We start from the raw sequence: 17,407 nt of genomic DNA, 5'->3' as shown, positions 1-17,407 counted from the left end.
GCAGCCATACAATGTAAGAGAAACCTGTTTCTAGTAGCCAAAAGAAACTGGGTTATGCTTAAAAGAAAACTGGCAGCCTTTCTGGAACAATAGTCATGCAAGTTGAAATTCAGGGGCTTCCTAAATCTTCTCTCCCCACACCCCATCAAGCTCCAACTCTATTGAAAATTGCATCAAACAATGACAGATGGAAACAAGGCTGAAATTGTTGGTATCTTTTAGTTTTTTTTTTTAGCCTGAGAGTTTTTGCTCAGGTGGATATTAAGTGAACTCACCAGACCAATGAAACAGCTTTACTTCCTTCAGAAATGTTTAGAACGTGAACGAAATTGTGTCGTTTTACAAGACCCACTTTTTAAATGTAGTCTTTCTCTTATTGCTTAGTTTTTTATTTTCCTTTTACCTGCAATTCTCAAAAAAAGTCACCACCATATATAACACCTGCGTACATAACACCTAAGGCATTCGCGTAGAAACAAATAGGATACATAGCTTAACTTCAGACCCAATGTCTCTTTTTGTTTAACTAGCATGTTTTTGTTTAATTAGCATGTTGGCTAATGCACAACTGCCCATTTAAAATCTCAATTATTACATACCAACTACTAAAAAACAGAGACTTAACCCCCTCAGAATTTTCTTTAAGCTGCCCTCCTCCCCCATATCAAATCCTATATAAACAACAGCAGCACACTGAATTTAAGGTTGCGTCATTTGATTCTGGAAACATCAGGTCTTCAGCAAAGGCACATTCAGTCCGGATCTGAAATGGTGAGATTATGAGTTAAGACTGGTTCTGGTAACAGTGATATTTACCTCTTTGAGACAGCCCATAAAGTTGTTACTGACTGGTGACCCTGGAAGGTCGGCTGTGCTGGGACTGCCTCCAACATAGAAAAAGTCATCAGACCCCAGCATGGTATAATCTTCTTGTGTGTAGCCCGTTGTGGTAAGAATCCCATCCACTGATATTGTCACCTAGATAACAAAGCACAGGGAAAGGACACGCTATACTCAGACCTAGATACTGTAATCCTGGGATATGCCTGTTTTGTGTTTTGTTTTGTTATATATTTTTTGTTTGGCTTTTTTCTTTTCTTTTTTTTTTTTTTCTGTTTGTTTGGTTTTTATTTTTAGACCTATGGTGGAACCCATTTTCATGTCTGTTTGAGGTTTATTCTTGGATTCTATTCAGCTAGCCCTAAGAGATCTAAGCTATTAGAGAGTTAACTTGATTATTGAACTAGTGTTAACGTCATCCCTACTGCAACTCAAAAGTTACTTAGCAGACACAAAAATGGTGTTAGTAAAATGCCTCCTAGGTTAGTTTTGCTGGTGTACATATTAGTAAAGTTTAGTTGTCTGGTATTAACTGATCACAACGTGCACCTTGTTAACATAAAAGGCGCAAGCTATTTCCAGCAACGTCACTGTTTGCACTATTGAGCAGCAGTTGTTCAGCATGCAAGTGCCTAGGCCCATGCCAAAGGGGGAGGGGAGGCAAAACAACCAGGAGAAGCGGCCCACGTTGGTGTGCACATGCAGGAGGGACAGTACAGTTCAGAAAGGAAAGGAAAGGAAACAGGGAGAACCAAAGGAAAAAACAACTGCTTGGTGATGACGTAAAGATGAGTGGGTGTGGCATCTCCATCATTCCCAAATCAAGTTTCCATGCCATGCATCATGAATGGTTAGAGACTGGCTGCGCCTGCGGTCACTCAGGCCAGCCGCCATTTGTCTTATCCCGTGTTAACCACAGCTGGATGCAAAACGTTCGAAACGTTAACGATGCCCCTACAGGTGAGTTGGAAAACAGAAGTTGACAGGAACAGGTAAAAAATAAGAAGGTCAACAACAGATGAAAAGAAGGAGGTCAAAGTAAGCAGAAGAGTACCAACCGCAGTTCCTCTTTTGTTAATGATGTCTACAGTTAAAAGAAAGAAAGAAAACACACGGCAAACCCAAAATAAGAAACAATTAGAATGATATCTACCGAACAATGTAGTTTGTTTACCATAGCGTGTCCAATGCCTGAGTGCTTTGTGGAGAAGGGGGGAGAAAGGAAATTAAAAACTGTGAACAGAATAACGATCGTTACTTAAAAAATATGATGGTCTCTACCATGTTAGTACATTTTTTGATTCAGGTAACGGTTAGTAGAATGAAACATTCCATGAATGACATGTTAGTTATTAAGCATGTTAGTAACATAGAAAAAGGGCAAAAAAATTTTACAAGAAAAAAGCAGACTAACAAATAGGCCTCCCACAGAGGTAATATTTTTCCTGCCATTATTGTTCGTAACTTGCTACGAGACAGAATCAGACATATGGCAACGTTCCCTTTGTCTTCCTGAGTACATCTGACAGACATGTAAAAAGTCTAAAAGGGATTCAGAGGCCTAAAGCTCATCAGCTGACCACTGCTGCCCTTAGCCCGCAATTGATCCCTCCCCAACCCTGGCCCACCCCAGCCCCAGCAAATTAGTAGGAATTGGTTGTCATTGCCCTACTACTCAATTTTACAGCATACAAGGACTCCTCCTCAACTCCAAAACTTTCTTCGGTCATATTGATGGACTTTAAGGTCACAGTTTACTGCAATGAGACAAAGCAAAGATCCTGACACATAGAATGAGTAGAATGGATTTGTTTTTAATCTGTCCTGCCACACATGCACCCCACCTGTACAACTACAGTTTCCTTTAAGCTACCAATTCACAGTTTAGTTTGTAACCTGAGCAAAGGCAAATCTAGAAAGTGGGCTCCCCAAGCCCCACCCTTCCTTCTGTGCTTCTCTCAGTGAGCCTTCGGTCTCTTGGTGAGTATCTGAGAGGAAAAAATAAAATAAAATAAATGGAAAACCAAAGAGACAGACTTAATAAGAAACTCGTGGGCTACAGCTACACTGACGGTGGGCGACCATCTCCCAAGGCAGTTGTGAAGCATGTGGGATCCCTCCCGTGTCAAGAAGGCATCTGGAAGGTCTTTGGGGTTCTCAAGGATCCTTGTTTTTCTGGTCTGCCTTAGCTAGGCTGAGTCTGCATTCCTCAAGCTTCTCTAGCTAGGATAGTTAAAGCTTTTCAGAAGCAGGAAAGAACAGGTTAGACAGGTAACAGCTCAGTAAGAGAGGGCTGTTTTAGTAATGGAAAGCCAGAGCCATTCCGGTCATGCTGCAACTGTTCAGAGAAACGACAAATACGTTAAGGATATTAGTTTGAGATCAGCATGTATGGCAGAATAATTAGTCACTGTCAATACTTAACAAAATGATACATTGTAAATATCATAAAATTTCAAATGATAACCAAAACTTAGAGTGTTCCTTATATAGGACAATTGTTTTTTCACTTTCATCTGTATATATACTGTAAGAGTACACCTCAGTTAAAAACATACAGTATACGTGGGTCCATGGATTTACTAAAGAGTTTCTGTTTTGCTAGTATATAGTGCCCCTTGCAAGAAGTGTAAAAAAATACAGACAATTAGAAACTGGTGCCAGAAAACGAACTGGCCTATACAGTGTCATTTGGGGTTCAACTTCAAGCATCTATGCTAAAAATAAAAATATCTTCATAAACAGACTCTTTAGGAGATATGGAAACCCCCAAAGTCATTTTCCCCTCTCAGGGACTTTTCTTGTCCCCGTTTTGGGGCATGGAGATGGGGAGAGAGTAGGGATTGATACAATCCCAAACCACAGACACACTGTTTCTTTGATTACAAAAAAGGAACTGTGATTTAATGACCCCAATGTGCATGCTTCCAAATGATCACCATGAAACTACACTTTTAAAATCAAACAAACAGACAAAAAAACCAAAAACACGACAAAATCACACACATCACAGGAAGGGCAGGTCATAGGGATATTCTTGCAGCCCTCTGGGAAACTGTCATATGTCTCTGTATCAAAATAGCTGTTGGGCCCCCAGAACTTTCTAGATATGCCCCTGCTCAAGTATGGCAGGAAGATTCATCTCAGAAGAAAAGCTAATTTGAAAGTGACTCTGAGGAGCCGTATATCATGTTGTTAGGGTTCTCAAGTACCAGACACACAGCTGTAGCGAGAAACAAAACCAGTTACTCTCTTATCCACTGCGCTGTTACCTGACGCAGATTCCTGGTGACTTTCACATCATGCCAGGCATTATCATTAAACTTTCCATTCACAGGCTCCACTAGTGCTTCAAAGGCCCCTGATCCCAAATTAATGACCAGAGAGACAGCTCCATTTTTCAGGGCAAGATTGACATAATCAGCTGATTTCCCAGTGTGAAGCATCAGTCCATTCCTCTGAAGGGTTTTAAAGGATAGAGTTATTTCATCACTGCTGCTTTGAATGGGGTTTTGAGACAAGTCGTAGCAGAAGTATTCAGATCCCTTGAAAGTAGCAATATATTCTTCTTTTCCTAGAGGGAAACAGATAAATATGTGTGTAAGTAAAGACGTGTATACTATGTAAATTGGCAGATCTTAACAGAAACAATAACTAATCAGCCCCAAATTAGCTCTTTGCTTAATTAACATTCATGACAAGGGCCTGCTGAAAAGTCAAACAGTACTGTAGGTGGCAGTATATTTCAGCTATTGGGCCATCAACTCCAGTCGCTAAAGCTGACGTTCTTGAAAATTCAATTAATTTTTAAGTATCACTGCAAGAGCTCTGATCAGAGAAAGCTTTGTGGTATCTCCAGGGCATGAATCAGATACCAGTAAATGCATATTGGATGGTTCTACTCTGTTGCAACAATGGATTCAACCATGTTTGCAACGTTCTCTCCATCCAACTGAGGCATTATTCTAATTTTCAGCAAGACATTTATATTCAAAGATCTTCTCAAAGAAGAGCCAAATATTTTCATCACTGAGAGACCACAGCAGATTATCTGGTGAGGGGCTTGGGAGAAAGAAAGAAAAAGAAAAAAAAAAAAGAATTTGTCCTGGAGGAAATAGATTTCCTATAGAGCATGTGTATTTTTTCCTCCTGGGACAGAAGGAGAAGGCTAGAAAGCCTAATGAAGTCAGCTAGATTGTTAATTCATTCCCTGGTCTCGCCAAGCAGATGGCAGGGCTGGCTTTTATGAGACTGGTAAGAATGCCAGCACATCGTCACGGGGGTAGCATTTACATGAAGACTCAACGTTCTATCCACATGGCAATCTTTACCATATCCAGGAATAACACAAGGCGGATCCCACGAGATGCTAGACAGATCAAATGGAAACGTGACTATTTGGAAAGAACAACTTTCTCCCGCTGATGAAGTGAATTTAACCTAAGAAAGGCTGTAAGCAAAAGGCTCCCTCACTTCCTAGGCAATAATGGTATGTTGCCAAGAAAAATTAAACAGTATGGTCTGGAATCAGCTTCTGATAAACTGTAAACGTAGAATTATAAGTGGTATTGGGAAACCAACATCCCTTTCATCTGGTGATACAGCCTCTCTATTCTGCCCGCTGGAGGGCTCACAGACCCGCAGGGATCACGCTCTTCCCCTGCCAGTAGGCTTTTACCTCAGGGCTGTTTTCATTTGACAGTCAAATAATCCATGGCCTGGCACCAGAGCTCAAATCTAGGCTCCAGCTCGGCAGTGCCAAATGACCTGACTCCGGAAACAGAAAGAGAAAGTGGCTATTGGGAGGCAAAGCATGGTATCCAGGAACGGTGCTGCCTGGGGCCTTTCATGAAGAATTGAGTCCTGGAAGAATGGTCACTGACTACCAGTCAACCACCAGTGAAGACAAGAGATCAGGCCACACCCACCACATTCTGAATCAGAACCATAGCAAGGACAACCCAATCTATACTAGAGGGTCCTTCCCATCCAAGCCCTCAAAATATTGCCTGAGCACCTCCCAAATGCTAAGTTCAGTACTGGGCTTCAGGAATAATGGAACAAACAAGGCAGATTTAGTTCCTGTCTCTGAAAGTTTACAGGCCAGGTATATGTTTCCCTGGCCAGTTTAATATGGCAAGTGGCTCAATACTGGGAGCCAGCACAACGAAATATTTCTGATACAGCAGGAAAAAAATGAACAGGCCAAAATATGAACTTAGATCCTAGCTTGGCCACTTGCTGGCTATGTCACTGGGGGCAATTGTAGCATCTTTTTAAATCCAAGTTTCTAAAAATGGTTGGTGATACCAATCTTTTTGTGTAGATGTGAAGATAAAATGAGTTAATGCCTGTACAGTCATCTGGCAGTGTTGGTGTGCACTAGGAATAGTAGATGTCTTCCTCCTTATCAGCCCAATGGGATAAATGTCATAAATGGTGTAAAACAAATAGCGTAAGCCATACTTAATTGTGAAATGCTACAATGTTTTCTTTAGGATCAGAAGCAGGACCAGCATGCCCATGATTAACATATCTATTCAATATTATACTTGAAGTCCTAGCTAAATCTAAAAAGATGAGAAAAGATACATGAAACTCATAAAGACTGCAAACGAAGACAATGATGTCATATTAGCAAATATTACTGTATACATCAAGAGATCAAAATAATCTACAAATAAATTTTTGTGCTTAATAAGGAATTTTAGAAAGATCACAAGATTAAAAATACCTGCATTTTCCGCGTACTGGGAACAATCAATATTTTAAACATATATGACTAGACCTAAAGATCAAGTAGAACTGTAGATTCGATGAAATGCCAATAAAAATCTCAATGGATTTTTAAAAACGCACTTGAGAAGCTGATTCTAGAAGTTCTTTGGGACAAAAAAAGGGCCCCGAAAAAACAAAATATGCCGAAGAAAGATGATGGAGCTATTTGCCCAAGTAGAGATGGACTATTTATTAGAAGATTATGGCAATTAAGAGGATGTATTAGATTAGATAAAAGGAGGAGAATAAAGATAATCCATTAAACACAAACTATTCCTAAACATATATGAACACTTGAATTATATCAAGTCAGACATTGCAGATAATTGACCAAAGAATGGCTTAGTTAATAAATGGTGCTGGGACAACTGGCTATCTAATATGAACAAAGTGAAATTGGATTTTTACATCATTTTGTTTATAAAAATCAATCCTACATGGATTAAGGATATAAATAGAGAGGCAAATCTGTAAAATTTTTCTAAGACAAAAATATATGATCCTGAGATATGGGAGGTTTATTTAAATAGGCATAAAAACATTAAAAAAAAAAAACTGATAAATTCAACCTCATTATAATTAAGAACACCTGTTCATAAGGAGAATAAAAAGTTAGATAAAGGAGAAAGTATTTTCATTTCATATCAGATGACAAAGAACTAGAATCCAGGAAACATAAAGCACTGCTATAAGTCTATATGAAAAAGGGCAAACAATAGGAAAATGGGCAAAAGAAACGTACAGCCATTTCATGGAAAAAAATATATATCCCCACAAATAAATGAAATAATGCTCAAACCTAGTAGTATTCAGAGAAATGTAAAAATTAAACTATATTCTAATACCATTTCACACTCATGATATTGACCAAAAATGAAAATATATATGTATATATATATATAGAAAAATTCCAAGTTCTGCAAAGCTGTGGATAAACAGTAATTCTTATCCCCTGCTAACAGGAGTGTGAAAGAACACTTTGGGAAGCAGTATGATATTACCTGGTATACTTAAACTGCAATCTCAGGGATATGCAACCCAGAAGAAGTCTGCCATAAGCGTATAGGACTGGCCATAGAAGAATAAAAGCAAAACACTGGAAATAATCTAAATGGTCCCCAACAGAAGCATGGGTCTCTTAAAAGTTTATGCAATGAAATGCTACACTGCCACAAAACTAAAGGAGCTACAACTACGTTACATACACAGACAATCTGAAAAATATAAAATATTGAATGGTGGAATCTTGTCACACAAGAATACATACAATATGGTTCTATTTCTACAAAGTACAAAAAGAAGCAAATTAAATAATATACTGTTTTAGGATTCATTCCTATGCATTAAACTGTTAAAACGCAAGCATATTAAGATAGTAGTTCCCTCTCAGTAAAAACTTGGTGTCATGGATTGAATTATGTCCTCTAAAAAATAATGTGTATCCATTTGGCTGGGCCATGATTTCCAGTATTGTGTGGTTGTCCTCCATTTTGTGATTGTAAGTTTATGTTAAAGAAGATTAGGGTGGGATTGTAACACCCTTATCCTGGCCACATTCCTGATCCAATGTAAACAGAGTTTCCCCGGGGTGTGGCCTGCACCACATTTTATCTCTCAAGATAAGGAAAAGGAAGCAAGCAGAGAGTTGAGGACCTCATACCACCAAGAAAGAAGCACTGAGAGCAGAACATGTCCTTTAGACCCAGGGTTTCTGGGCAGAGAAGTTCCTAGTCCAGGGGAAGATTGACAAGAAAGACCCTTCTTCAGAGCCAACAGAGAGAGAAAGCCTTCCCCTGGACCTGATGCCCTGAATTTGGACTTTTAGCCTACTAAATCCATACAGTCTTTTAATTGATTTATTTTACAGTGAACTTTTACTAAATTTATAGCCAGATAAAAATCATAAAAAATAGGTTTCTTTAAAAAAAAATAGTAAAATATGTATAAATAAAAGCCCACAGGACCAGTTTCAGTGGTGATGAAATTTCATAGCCAAATTTTAACATAAATGTGAACAGACACACAATAACAACATGTTAATAAGAGACATTACCTAAAAGATTAGCTCATTTTTATGGTAAATAGGATCAAACTATTTTACATTGATTCACTTCCCTCTCATAATCTATTCCCCAAACAAAAGCCAAACCGGTTGCCATCAAGTCAATTCCAACTCATAGCGACCTTATAGGACAGAATAGAACTGCCCCATAGGGTTTCCAAGGAGCAGCTGGTGGATTCCAACTGGCGACCTTTTGACGAGCAGCTGAGCTCTTAACCACTGCACCATCAGGGCTCCAATCTATGCCCACAAAGGCGTAAGTAATATGCAAAGAATGATAAAAATTTTACTGAGAGAGGTGAGGTGGTAGAAAAATACAACAGCCATTTTCTAAGGCCAGAGTTCCAGTTGACAATTTAACAAAGATTTCTTCCTAATTCTAATTTGTGAATTAATTTTTATTTAAAAACTCTCTTACATACAAATTCAAAATAAATCCCTTTTATATCTAATTGTAAAAATCACTTTTATTAAAAATAATAAAAATATCTCATACAGGGACTATCCTTGAAAATCCAGTGAGTACAACTGGTTTAACCTGTACCCTGGTGACAATGCTGTGATTCTTCTCATTCTTCATTTTTCTCTCAATCTGCTTGCTTTCTTCCTAGTATGAATGTTCCTTCTGGGCAAGTGTGAAGATTCGTTTGTTTGGCTATTTATACTTTTCAGTGCATTTTCCATGCACATTGGCTCTGTGAGGTAGGTATTAGTATAACCAATCTCTACACGACAAACAGGTTTGGAAAAATTAAGTAACTCACCAAGGTCACTCAACCAAGTATCTCAACCAAGCAGAGTGACTTGAACTTAGAAGTTCCGGATGCGTCACCTCAGCTAGTTGAGTCTTTCCTCTGATCAGCATGATGTCTTGACCAAACTAGACCCTCAACAAATGTAGCTTTCGGATATCTATCTCACAACAAGTTATTTTAAGAAGCTTTATATCAACACAGCCTCTGCTCTCCTTGTCTCAGACCGTTAACCCTCTTCTATGAAGTGGCAGCCCAGTTTGTTGTCCATTTATTTTTACACTGAAAGTAGTAAAATGAAATAGCAGGTAAGCAATGCCAGATTTTTTTCCAGCCCTTTCCTAAATTCAAGTAATAGATGTGATCATAAATGGGGGTAAATTATCACAAGAGAAAAGGTCTATTATCACCATGATGAAAACTGACCAACTGCAATAAGTACCATTGGGTATATAGACATCCTGTGGGAATTTTATATATTATAAAGAACTTGGAGTCTCGGTCCTTAGAAAATAGTTATCATAATCAATAAAAATAACATTCCCCAAATATTTTCCATTTATTTCCTACTGGCCATCGTTCTGATTATTTGATGATAGGTAGGCAAGTGGATTCTGGCTCATATACAAATTCTTGCATCATACATGATGAGAGCCGCCTATCTGAAGACGATATTTATAAAATTTTCCATCCTCGTTAAATATTTAGAACAGGTCTCTGAGTCAGAGGGTACTTTATAAGCTCTCCTCTAGTCCAAACATTTAGTTTATATTAGAATTAGACAGAAGAACTAGAATTCTATGAATTCGTTTTGTGACGACTGGATAAGCTGACTTTAACAAAGTTTAATTTGATGGAAGAAATCTAAGTTCTAGTTGCAGGTCCAAAGCTACCCAACTGAACAAATAATCGAACACTGGAAACATGAGTTCCTAGCCACACGGGATCAATTAAATCAACGAAACTACTGGGAGGACTGAAAACATGAGTCAACAATGTGATGAAGAAACTCAAGAGAACCAATATAAGCATGGGCTACATTCATGAAAGTACTTAGCTGAGAGATGGGACAGTCCTACAGCTTAGGGCTAAACAGCTCACACCTGGTCTCATACTCCTTTTGGATATGATGCAGTGTGTGTGGATATCTATCAAGATGTCGAAAGGCTTCTAGGTTATATCACGTAAATATAAAAAACATGGAGGGGAAAAGATTTAAGGCATCTGAAATATATGACGTATGATATATGCCAGCATCTTCAGATATAGGGGAAGATGTTCTTTAGCAAGATTATGACAGCATTCTGTATGGAATCAGGGTGTAAATAAGATTAACATATAAGAGGAATGGGAAAATAAATTATATCTCAATATAAAAAAGGCTTCCTAAGAGAGCTCTCCGTAGGCGGAACATTCCACTGGAGAGAAAACAAATTCCTTGACACAGAAAGGACTTACGCATAAGCTAAACCACTTAATCGGATGTAGTAGAAGATGTCTAATGCTTGGATGCTAGATAGAAAGAAAAAAAAACGGATCCCTTTCAACATCAAGAATCATTGATTTCTACTTTATAGAGAGGAATGGTAGACAAAGAAAGGTTAAATGACTTCCCAAGTTCATACAGAAGTTAATTTTCAGGGCAGTGCCCTTTCCTATTACTTATTCATAGGATATAAACTCATTAATTTGATCCTAAATTTCCACATCTTCCAAGTTTACTCAATTTCTTTACCAAGTAAACAACCTGCAAGGGAATTACCTACTTTTTTTTTTTTTTTTTAAAGGCAGGGATTTCTATGGGTGGGAAAAAGTCCCACTGTCTCCACTTGCATGAAAAATGTCAGGCTATTTTCTCATGCCAAGGACCTGGCCGACATTATTATTCCTTATTATCTTGCTTTTCATATACACAATCCCAAATCACACAGCTTTGTAGCACGTTACTCTATTTATGTGATTCTATGAGTGTGTTCAACACAAACCAAAAGCTAAAATCAATATATGAAAAACAAACAGAAAAAGACATTTGAGCAAGAGGCCTGCTTCATTTGTTTTTCTACTCTAGAAGTCAAGTATGCAAGAATATTGTGTCAAAAAAATCCTTGAATAAACGAAGGTACACACTAGGAGTTTACATTGTTAAATTAAATAATAAGCCAGGCTGTCTCTGACGATCAAGATAAAGCAAATTTAGAAAAATAAGAAAGGAAAGTTTGTTTATTGAAAATCCTTCGTCCCCAAGTAGTGTAAGAGAAAACATCATCACTTTATTTGCCACAATCCTGTGTATTTCAGAGATTAAAACAATCAATTAATTACTGCAGGGAGAAATGGCATTGCTTTAAATCCAGAGTAGCTCACGCTTTCCTACCAAAAGTTGTAAAACTTCCCAGATTCCCAAATACAATTCAAACCATGTAAATTGAACCTAATTTCTATCGTTTTCAGCAAGAAATCTGGTATTATAAAATATTCCTTCTTCAAGATATTATTTCACTTTGGGTATGCCTCAAGACAACTAAACCAGAAAAAAAGTGTCAAGGATCCATTAGCGACTTTGGATTTACTTAAACGTTAGATAACCTGGAAAAAGAGGCACATTCTTAGTCACTAAATACGAGAGGTGAAGAAGACTTAGGTATTATTTAGTCCAATGGCCATGTTTATTAGATGAAAAAAGTAGGGGCCTGACAGATGAAATTATGGTAATGGAACCAAATGGGGAGAATCAGAATATGGCTCTGGGCCTCTTGATTCGATTCTCCTGCTCTTCCTTATTTCCCAGCTATCCCCATGACATGAGTCTCCAATTCGTGACCAAATATTACATGTAGCTCAAAATTGAGCACAATTTACCAAAATAAAATAGGACACGGTCCAAAACTCTAGTACAACAATTTGCCAATCCTATTTTGCAACGGATTTGCATTTGCTTAAATAACTGCAGGTGCTGGGGACCAAACAGGCCACTCTGTGCCTGGCTGGGCTGATGACCAGTCAGTTCTGCGCAGAGCGTGTGATAAGCAGGGAAAGTAATGGCACTCACCAGGTGTGCCAGCTTGCTTTTCCTGGGCCTGCCTCAGATTCAAGTCCCAACAACTGAATCTGTAACAACCAACAGTCCCATCATTTAACCTGGAGGAAACCCAGAGACAGGTTCAGAATAAAAATACCGCTCAGTGACTACGGACTTTACAAAGATTTCCTCAAAGACTTATAAACTCTTTGGCTGTCGATGCATGATTAATAAAGAATAAATTATAGGAATACAATTAGATGCATAGCAGATTTATAGATATTCTGTATTTATAAAAATACCTCAATCCTCAGCTATAAAATGTGTGTGAGTAAATAATTTCAAATATGAAATGATCTTTCTCCTACTTGGTAAGTCAATGAGCACTGGGGCAATCTCTCTTTATAATCAAGCTCTAAGGAGTGGCCAATTTATAACGTTTTTCTTTCTCCCTAGAATCAGAGTAGTTTCTAATTCTATAAATCTATGAGTTATCAGACTATTTTTGCTATGTAGTAAACTGCCCCAAACTACAGAATGTAATTTTTCCTCTAGAGACATAAATAGTGGCATCTTGGAAGGTATAAACCAGAGTCTATACCAGAGGGAAGAGTAAAATGTTGGTTAAAGTGGAATTGCTTTAAAAAATAAGTGCTCTTAGCACTTGCTTCTCTAAGTATGGTCTGGGGGAACACCATTGGCATTCTTTGCATCGCTTGTAGCTCATGAGAAATGCAGAATCTCAGCCCTATCCCCAACCTACTGAAGCGGAATCTGTATTTTAACAGGACCCCCTAGGTGATTTGAGTGCACATTAAAGTGTGAGAGCCCTATTGCTCTAAAAGATGCTTAGATTGCTGTAATTTAGAAAATCTTCTAAGAATTGTAAGGACTTTTGTTGTGCCTAAGACAGAACATACCATGGTATTTTTCTTAAGGGATAAATATTCAGATCTGCTACTTTGAATCTTTTGATTGGGGGGGGGAAGAAACCTGTTAAGAAAAAAGTGGAAGAATCATAAAAATCCAGCCATTATGTAGATGCATAAAATACCTATTTAATATGTACCCTGGCAGAGTCTAGCCGGTAAATCATTGGAGGTAATCTCTGAATTCTTATTCTCAACATGTTTCTCCTTTAGGCCATATTACAATAGAATTCTCAGGGGGTTTGGAAACTTAGCCCCACTCTTCTGGATAAATCTAAAGGAGTATAACTCCGGATACAGTCTAACAAGTTGTCATTATTAGTGAATATACATAATGAGTTTCATGCAACTGCATTTATGGTTCTCTCTAGAAACACCTTAGTTCACCCACTGCTGCAACTAAAAACAACCATACATTCTAGATGGATGAAAACTACCAGGCTCGGACCATCACATTTCCACCCTTCATAGTTAAGTGAACTCAGGACATTTTAAAGTCAATAATACTAAGCAATGGAGGAAATATGCACTGTAGAGTCAAAGTCTGCTGTGTTTAAAACAAGAATGGCTTTTTTTTTTTTTTTTAAAGAAAAGTGTAAGCATATTTTATCTCAGGATCCCCAGTATCCTTCATAGAGGAGGGGGTTGATAGGCACAATGGACATGATGAGGAATTATGCTAGGATGGAAAGAGATGTACTTAAGTAAATCTACCCATCCCCTTACTACTTAGGAGAACTGGCCAAGTGTTTCTTTTGTCTTGTTGTTGATTTAGCTTAGATAGACAGATAACTTTTTCTTACAACAGTCCAAAGTAGTCAGTTACCAATTGCTATTGAGTTCTTTTCCTACTCATGGCAACCCCACGTGTGTCAGAGTGGAACTATGCGCCACAGGATTTTGAATGGCCAATTTTTCGGAAGTAGATCCCTAGATCTTTCTTTTGAGGCACCTCTTGGTGGACCTCCAACTTGAACCTCCAAACTTTTGGTTAGTGGCTGAGTTCATTAACTGAGTTCTTTTGTATCACGAAGTGACTACAAGCACCACTAAGCATACACTGTTGTTTTTAGGTGCCCTCTTGTCGGTTCTGACTCATAGCGACCCTATAGTCAACAAGAAGAAACACTGCTGGATCCTGCGTCATCCTCCCAATTGTTATGCTTGAGCCCATGGTTGCAGCCGCTGTATCAACCCATCCTGTTGAGGGTCTTTCTCTTTTTTGCTGACCCTCTACTTTACTAAGCATGATGTCCTTCTCCAGGGACTGATCCCTCCTGGTAACATGTCCAAACTATATGAAGCATAGTCTTGCCATCCTTGCTTTTAAAGAGCATTCTGGTTGTACTTCTTCCAAGACAGATTTGTTCATCCTTGGGGCAGTCCATGGTATATTCAACATTCTTCTCCAACACTGTAATTCAAATGAATCAATTCTTCTTTGGTCTTCCTTATTCATCGTCCAGCTTTCGCACACATGAGGCGACTGAAAACACCATGGCTTGAGTCAGGAGCACCTTAGTCTTCAAGGTGACTGCCTTAGTCATCTAGTGCTGCTATAACAGAAATGCCACGAGTGGACAGTTTTAACAAAGAGAAGTTTATTCTCTCACAGTCCAATAGGCCATAAGTCCAAATTCAGGGTGCCGGCTCCAGAAGTCTCTCTCTCTCTGTCAGCTCTGGAGGAAGGTCCTTGTCATCAGTCTTCCCTAGGTCTGGGAGCATATCAGCACAGGAACCTCAGGTCCAAAGGACGTGCTCTGCTCACAGAACTGCTTTCTTGGTGGTATGAGGTCCCCGTGTCTCTCTGCTCACTTCTCTCTTTTATATCTCAAAAGAGATTGGCTTAAGATACTATCTAATCTTGTAGACTTCATCAATATAACTGCCGCTAATCCATCTTATTACATTGTAGTGATAGGATTTACAACATATAGGGAAACCACATACAATGGTGAGCAATTACACAATGCTTAGAATCATGGCCCAGGTAAGTTTTTGGGGGACACAATTTAATCCACGGCAGTGACATCTTTGCTTTTTAACACTTGAAAGGTCTTTTGCAGCAGATTTGTCCAATGCAATGCATCTTTTGATTTCTTGACAGCTGCTTCCATGGGCACTGATTGTGGATATAAGTAAAATGAAATCCTTGACAACTTCAATCTTTTCTCCATTTGTCATGATGTTGCTTATGTGTCCAGCTGTGAGGATTTTTGTTTTCTTTATGTTGAGGCATAACCCATACTGAAGGCTGCAGTCTTTGCTTTTCATCAGTAAGTGCTTTGAGTCCTCTTCACTTTCAGCAAGCAAGGTTGTGTCATCTGCATAATGTAGGTTGAGTCTTCCTCCAAACCTGATGCCCCATTCTTCTTCATATAGTCCAGCTTCTTAAATTATTTGCTCAGCATACAGATTGAATAAGTATGGTGAAAAGATACAACCCTGATGCACACCTTTTCTGACTTTAAACCACTAGATCAGTATAAACTAGAAACACTTGGATTGTAGTGTGCCATTCTTTGTACTAGGGTAGCAAGAGGAGGTATGCTGGAAATCTATTGCATGTCTTTGATCTCAAGACAGAAACACAGCATTAAATCCAAAGGTCACACATACAAAGCACCTAGTACAGAAATTGTCACTGAGAGGGAGATTAATGTTCACTCAGGCATCATTCTTTAGAGTTATAAACTGAATGCTCACAACTTAGAGGCACTATTCTCCCGCATTAGAAATATATCAATGGATAAGGCACTCAGAGTCTCCACTCAGTCAAACTAGTTGAAGAAAGATGATCATAAATGAGTAACCAGTTATGTGTGACATTGAGAAAACAAAAGAAAGATGAGAATGACTGGGTAGGGTGACTGATTTAGGTGACTAGAAATGTTCGCTTAGCAAGTGACATTGGAACTGAGATCTGAATGATGAGGAACAACTCGTGGGACCATCAGGACAAGTATTATTTATCTGACGCAGAAAGAACTTACAAGTGCAACCCCTAAAAGGGGAAAATGTTTGGCTCATTCCAGGAATGAGGCAAACCCAGATTCATCTGACTCTCAGTCTACTTCACCTTCTAGCTCCACACCCCAAAGCCTTTGGTTACTCCAATCGCCTGGCCAAGTGAGTGCCTTCTTGTGAGTAATACTGGCCAGTTGGCTCAGGTTCCAGTCCAAGTGGAGTGTTTACCCAGCCCATAGAATCTCAGACATCCTGACTACACCAAACATTGAGCGTAGGCTGTACTCCTGTCATCCCCTTTCCATCCTTTCACTTTCCATCCCCCGTGCTCAGAAAGCCACAAGACAGGTCAGCAAGTGTCCCGCGCATACACATTCATGCATGGCGGAATGTAGAAAGCTAACCTGCCTTTTCTGCAGACGCCCTCAGGCTCTACGTGTGGTCTGTGGTAGTCTCTTCCCTTGATTAGTTTTGGTGAAAGGAGCACACCTCTCAATGAACAGTAAGTGTCACAGGTCCCATGACCTGGCGACTCCTTCCTCTTTACGCACTTTTCTAGTTTCTTAAATAGACTAAGAAAATGGGAGGTGCGGAAGCATATGATGTGTTGAAGCATCAGTTCTGCTGCCTCTAGTAAGTGCTTAAGAATCCCTGGGTGGGAGGGGGGCCAAGATGGCGGACTAGGTGGACGCTCCCGCGGATCCCTCTTGCAACAAAGACTCGGAAAAACAAGGGAATCGATCACATACATAACAATCTATGAACTCTGAACAACAAGCACAGACTTAGAGACGGAGGACGAACAAATACGGGCAGACAGCGACTGTTTTCAGAACTAGGAGCCAGCGCACCAGGCAGGTGACCTTCGGAGCTCGATCTGGGGCAGAGCCCAGGGGGGCAGACGGCACAGAAAGGGGGCCCACCCCTTCCCCCCGAACCCATCCCGGGAGGAAGCCTAGCAGGTTGGCGCGGGCGGCGTAGGGGCGCAGCCGGAGGGAGAAACACCCGGGAGGCAGTGACTGATCTGAGAGGGGGGAGAACAGCGTCCCAGCTGGGGTGC

General features: G+C 39.4%; 1 protein-coding gene across 19 annotated transcripts in view; it reads right to left on the bottom strand.

Moving 5' to 3' along the window:
* The window catches only part of NRXN1 (neurexin 1), a 1,235,746-nt gene that overhangs the window by 751,851 nt on the left and 466,488 nt on the right, over nucleotides 1-17,407 (bottom strand). For 8 of the 19 annotated variants that reach the window (XM_023557243.2, XM_064277107.1, XM_023557241.2 and 5 more), the window contains 2 exons: nucleotides 4,113-4,414; nucleotides 817-978 (listed from right to left, as the gene is read on the bottom strand). In XM_023557243.2, coding sequence (XP_023413011.2) covers nucleotides 817-978; nucleotides 4,113-4,414 — 464 coding nt within the window. Of the gene's footprint in view, nucleotides 1-816; nucleotides 1,108-1,993; nucleotides 2,039-4,112; nucleotides 4,415-17,407 lie in introns of those variants that run through there. The other 11 variants (XM_023557237.2, XM_023557239.2, XM_023557245.2 and 8 more) reach the window with 3 other exon arrangements.

Source organism: Loxodonta africana, chromosome 26 (assembly GCF_030014295.1).
Source record: "Loxodonta africana isolate mLoxAfr1 chromosome 26, mLoxAfr1.hap2, whole genome shotgun sequence".
Taxonomy (NCBI): domain Eukaryota; kingdom Metazoa; phylum Chordata; class Mammalia; order Proboscidea; family Elephantidae; genus Loxodonta; species Loxodonta africana.
The sequence above is the reverse complement of the archived record's forward strand: the minus strand, read 5'-3'. Positions and strand labels throughout refer to the sequence as shown.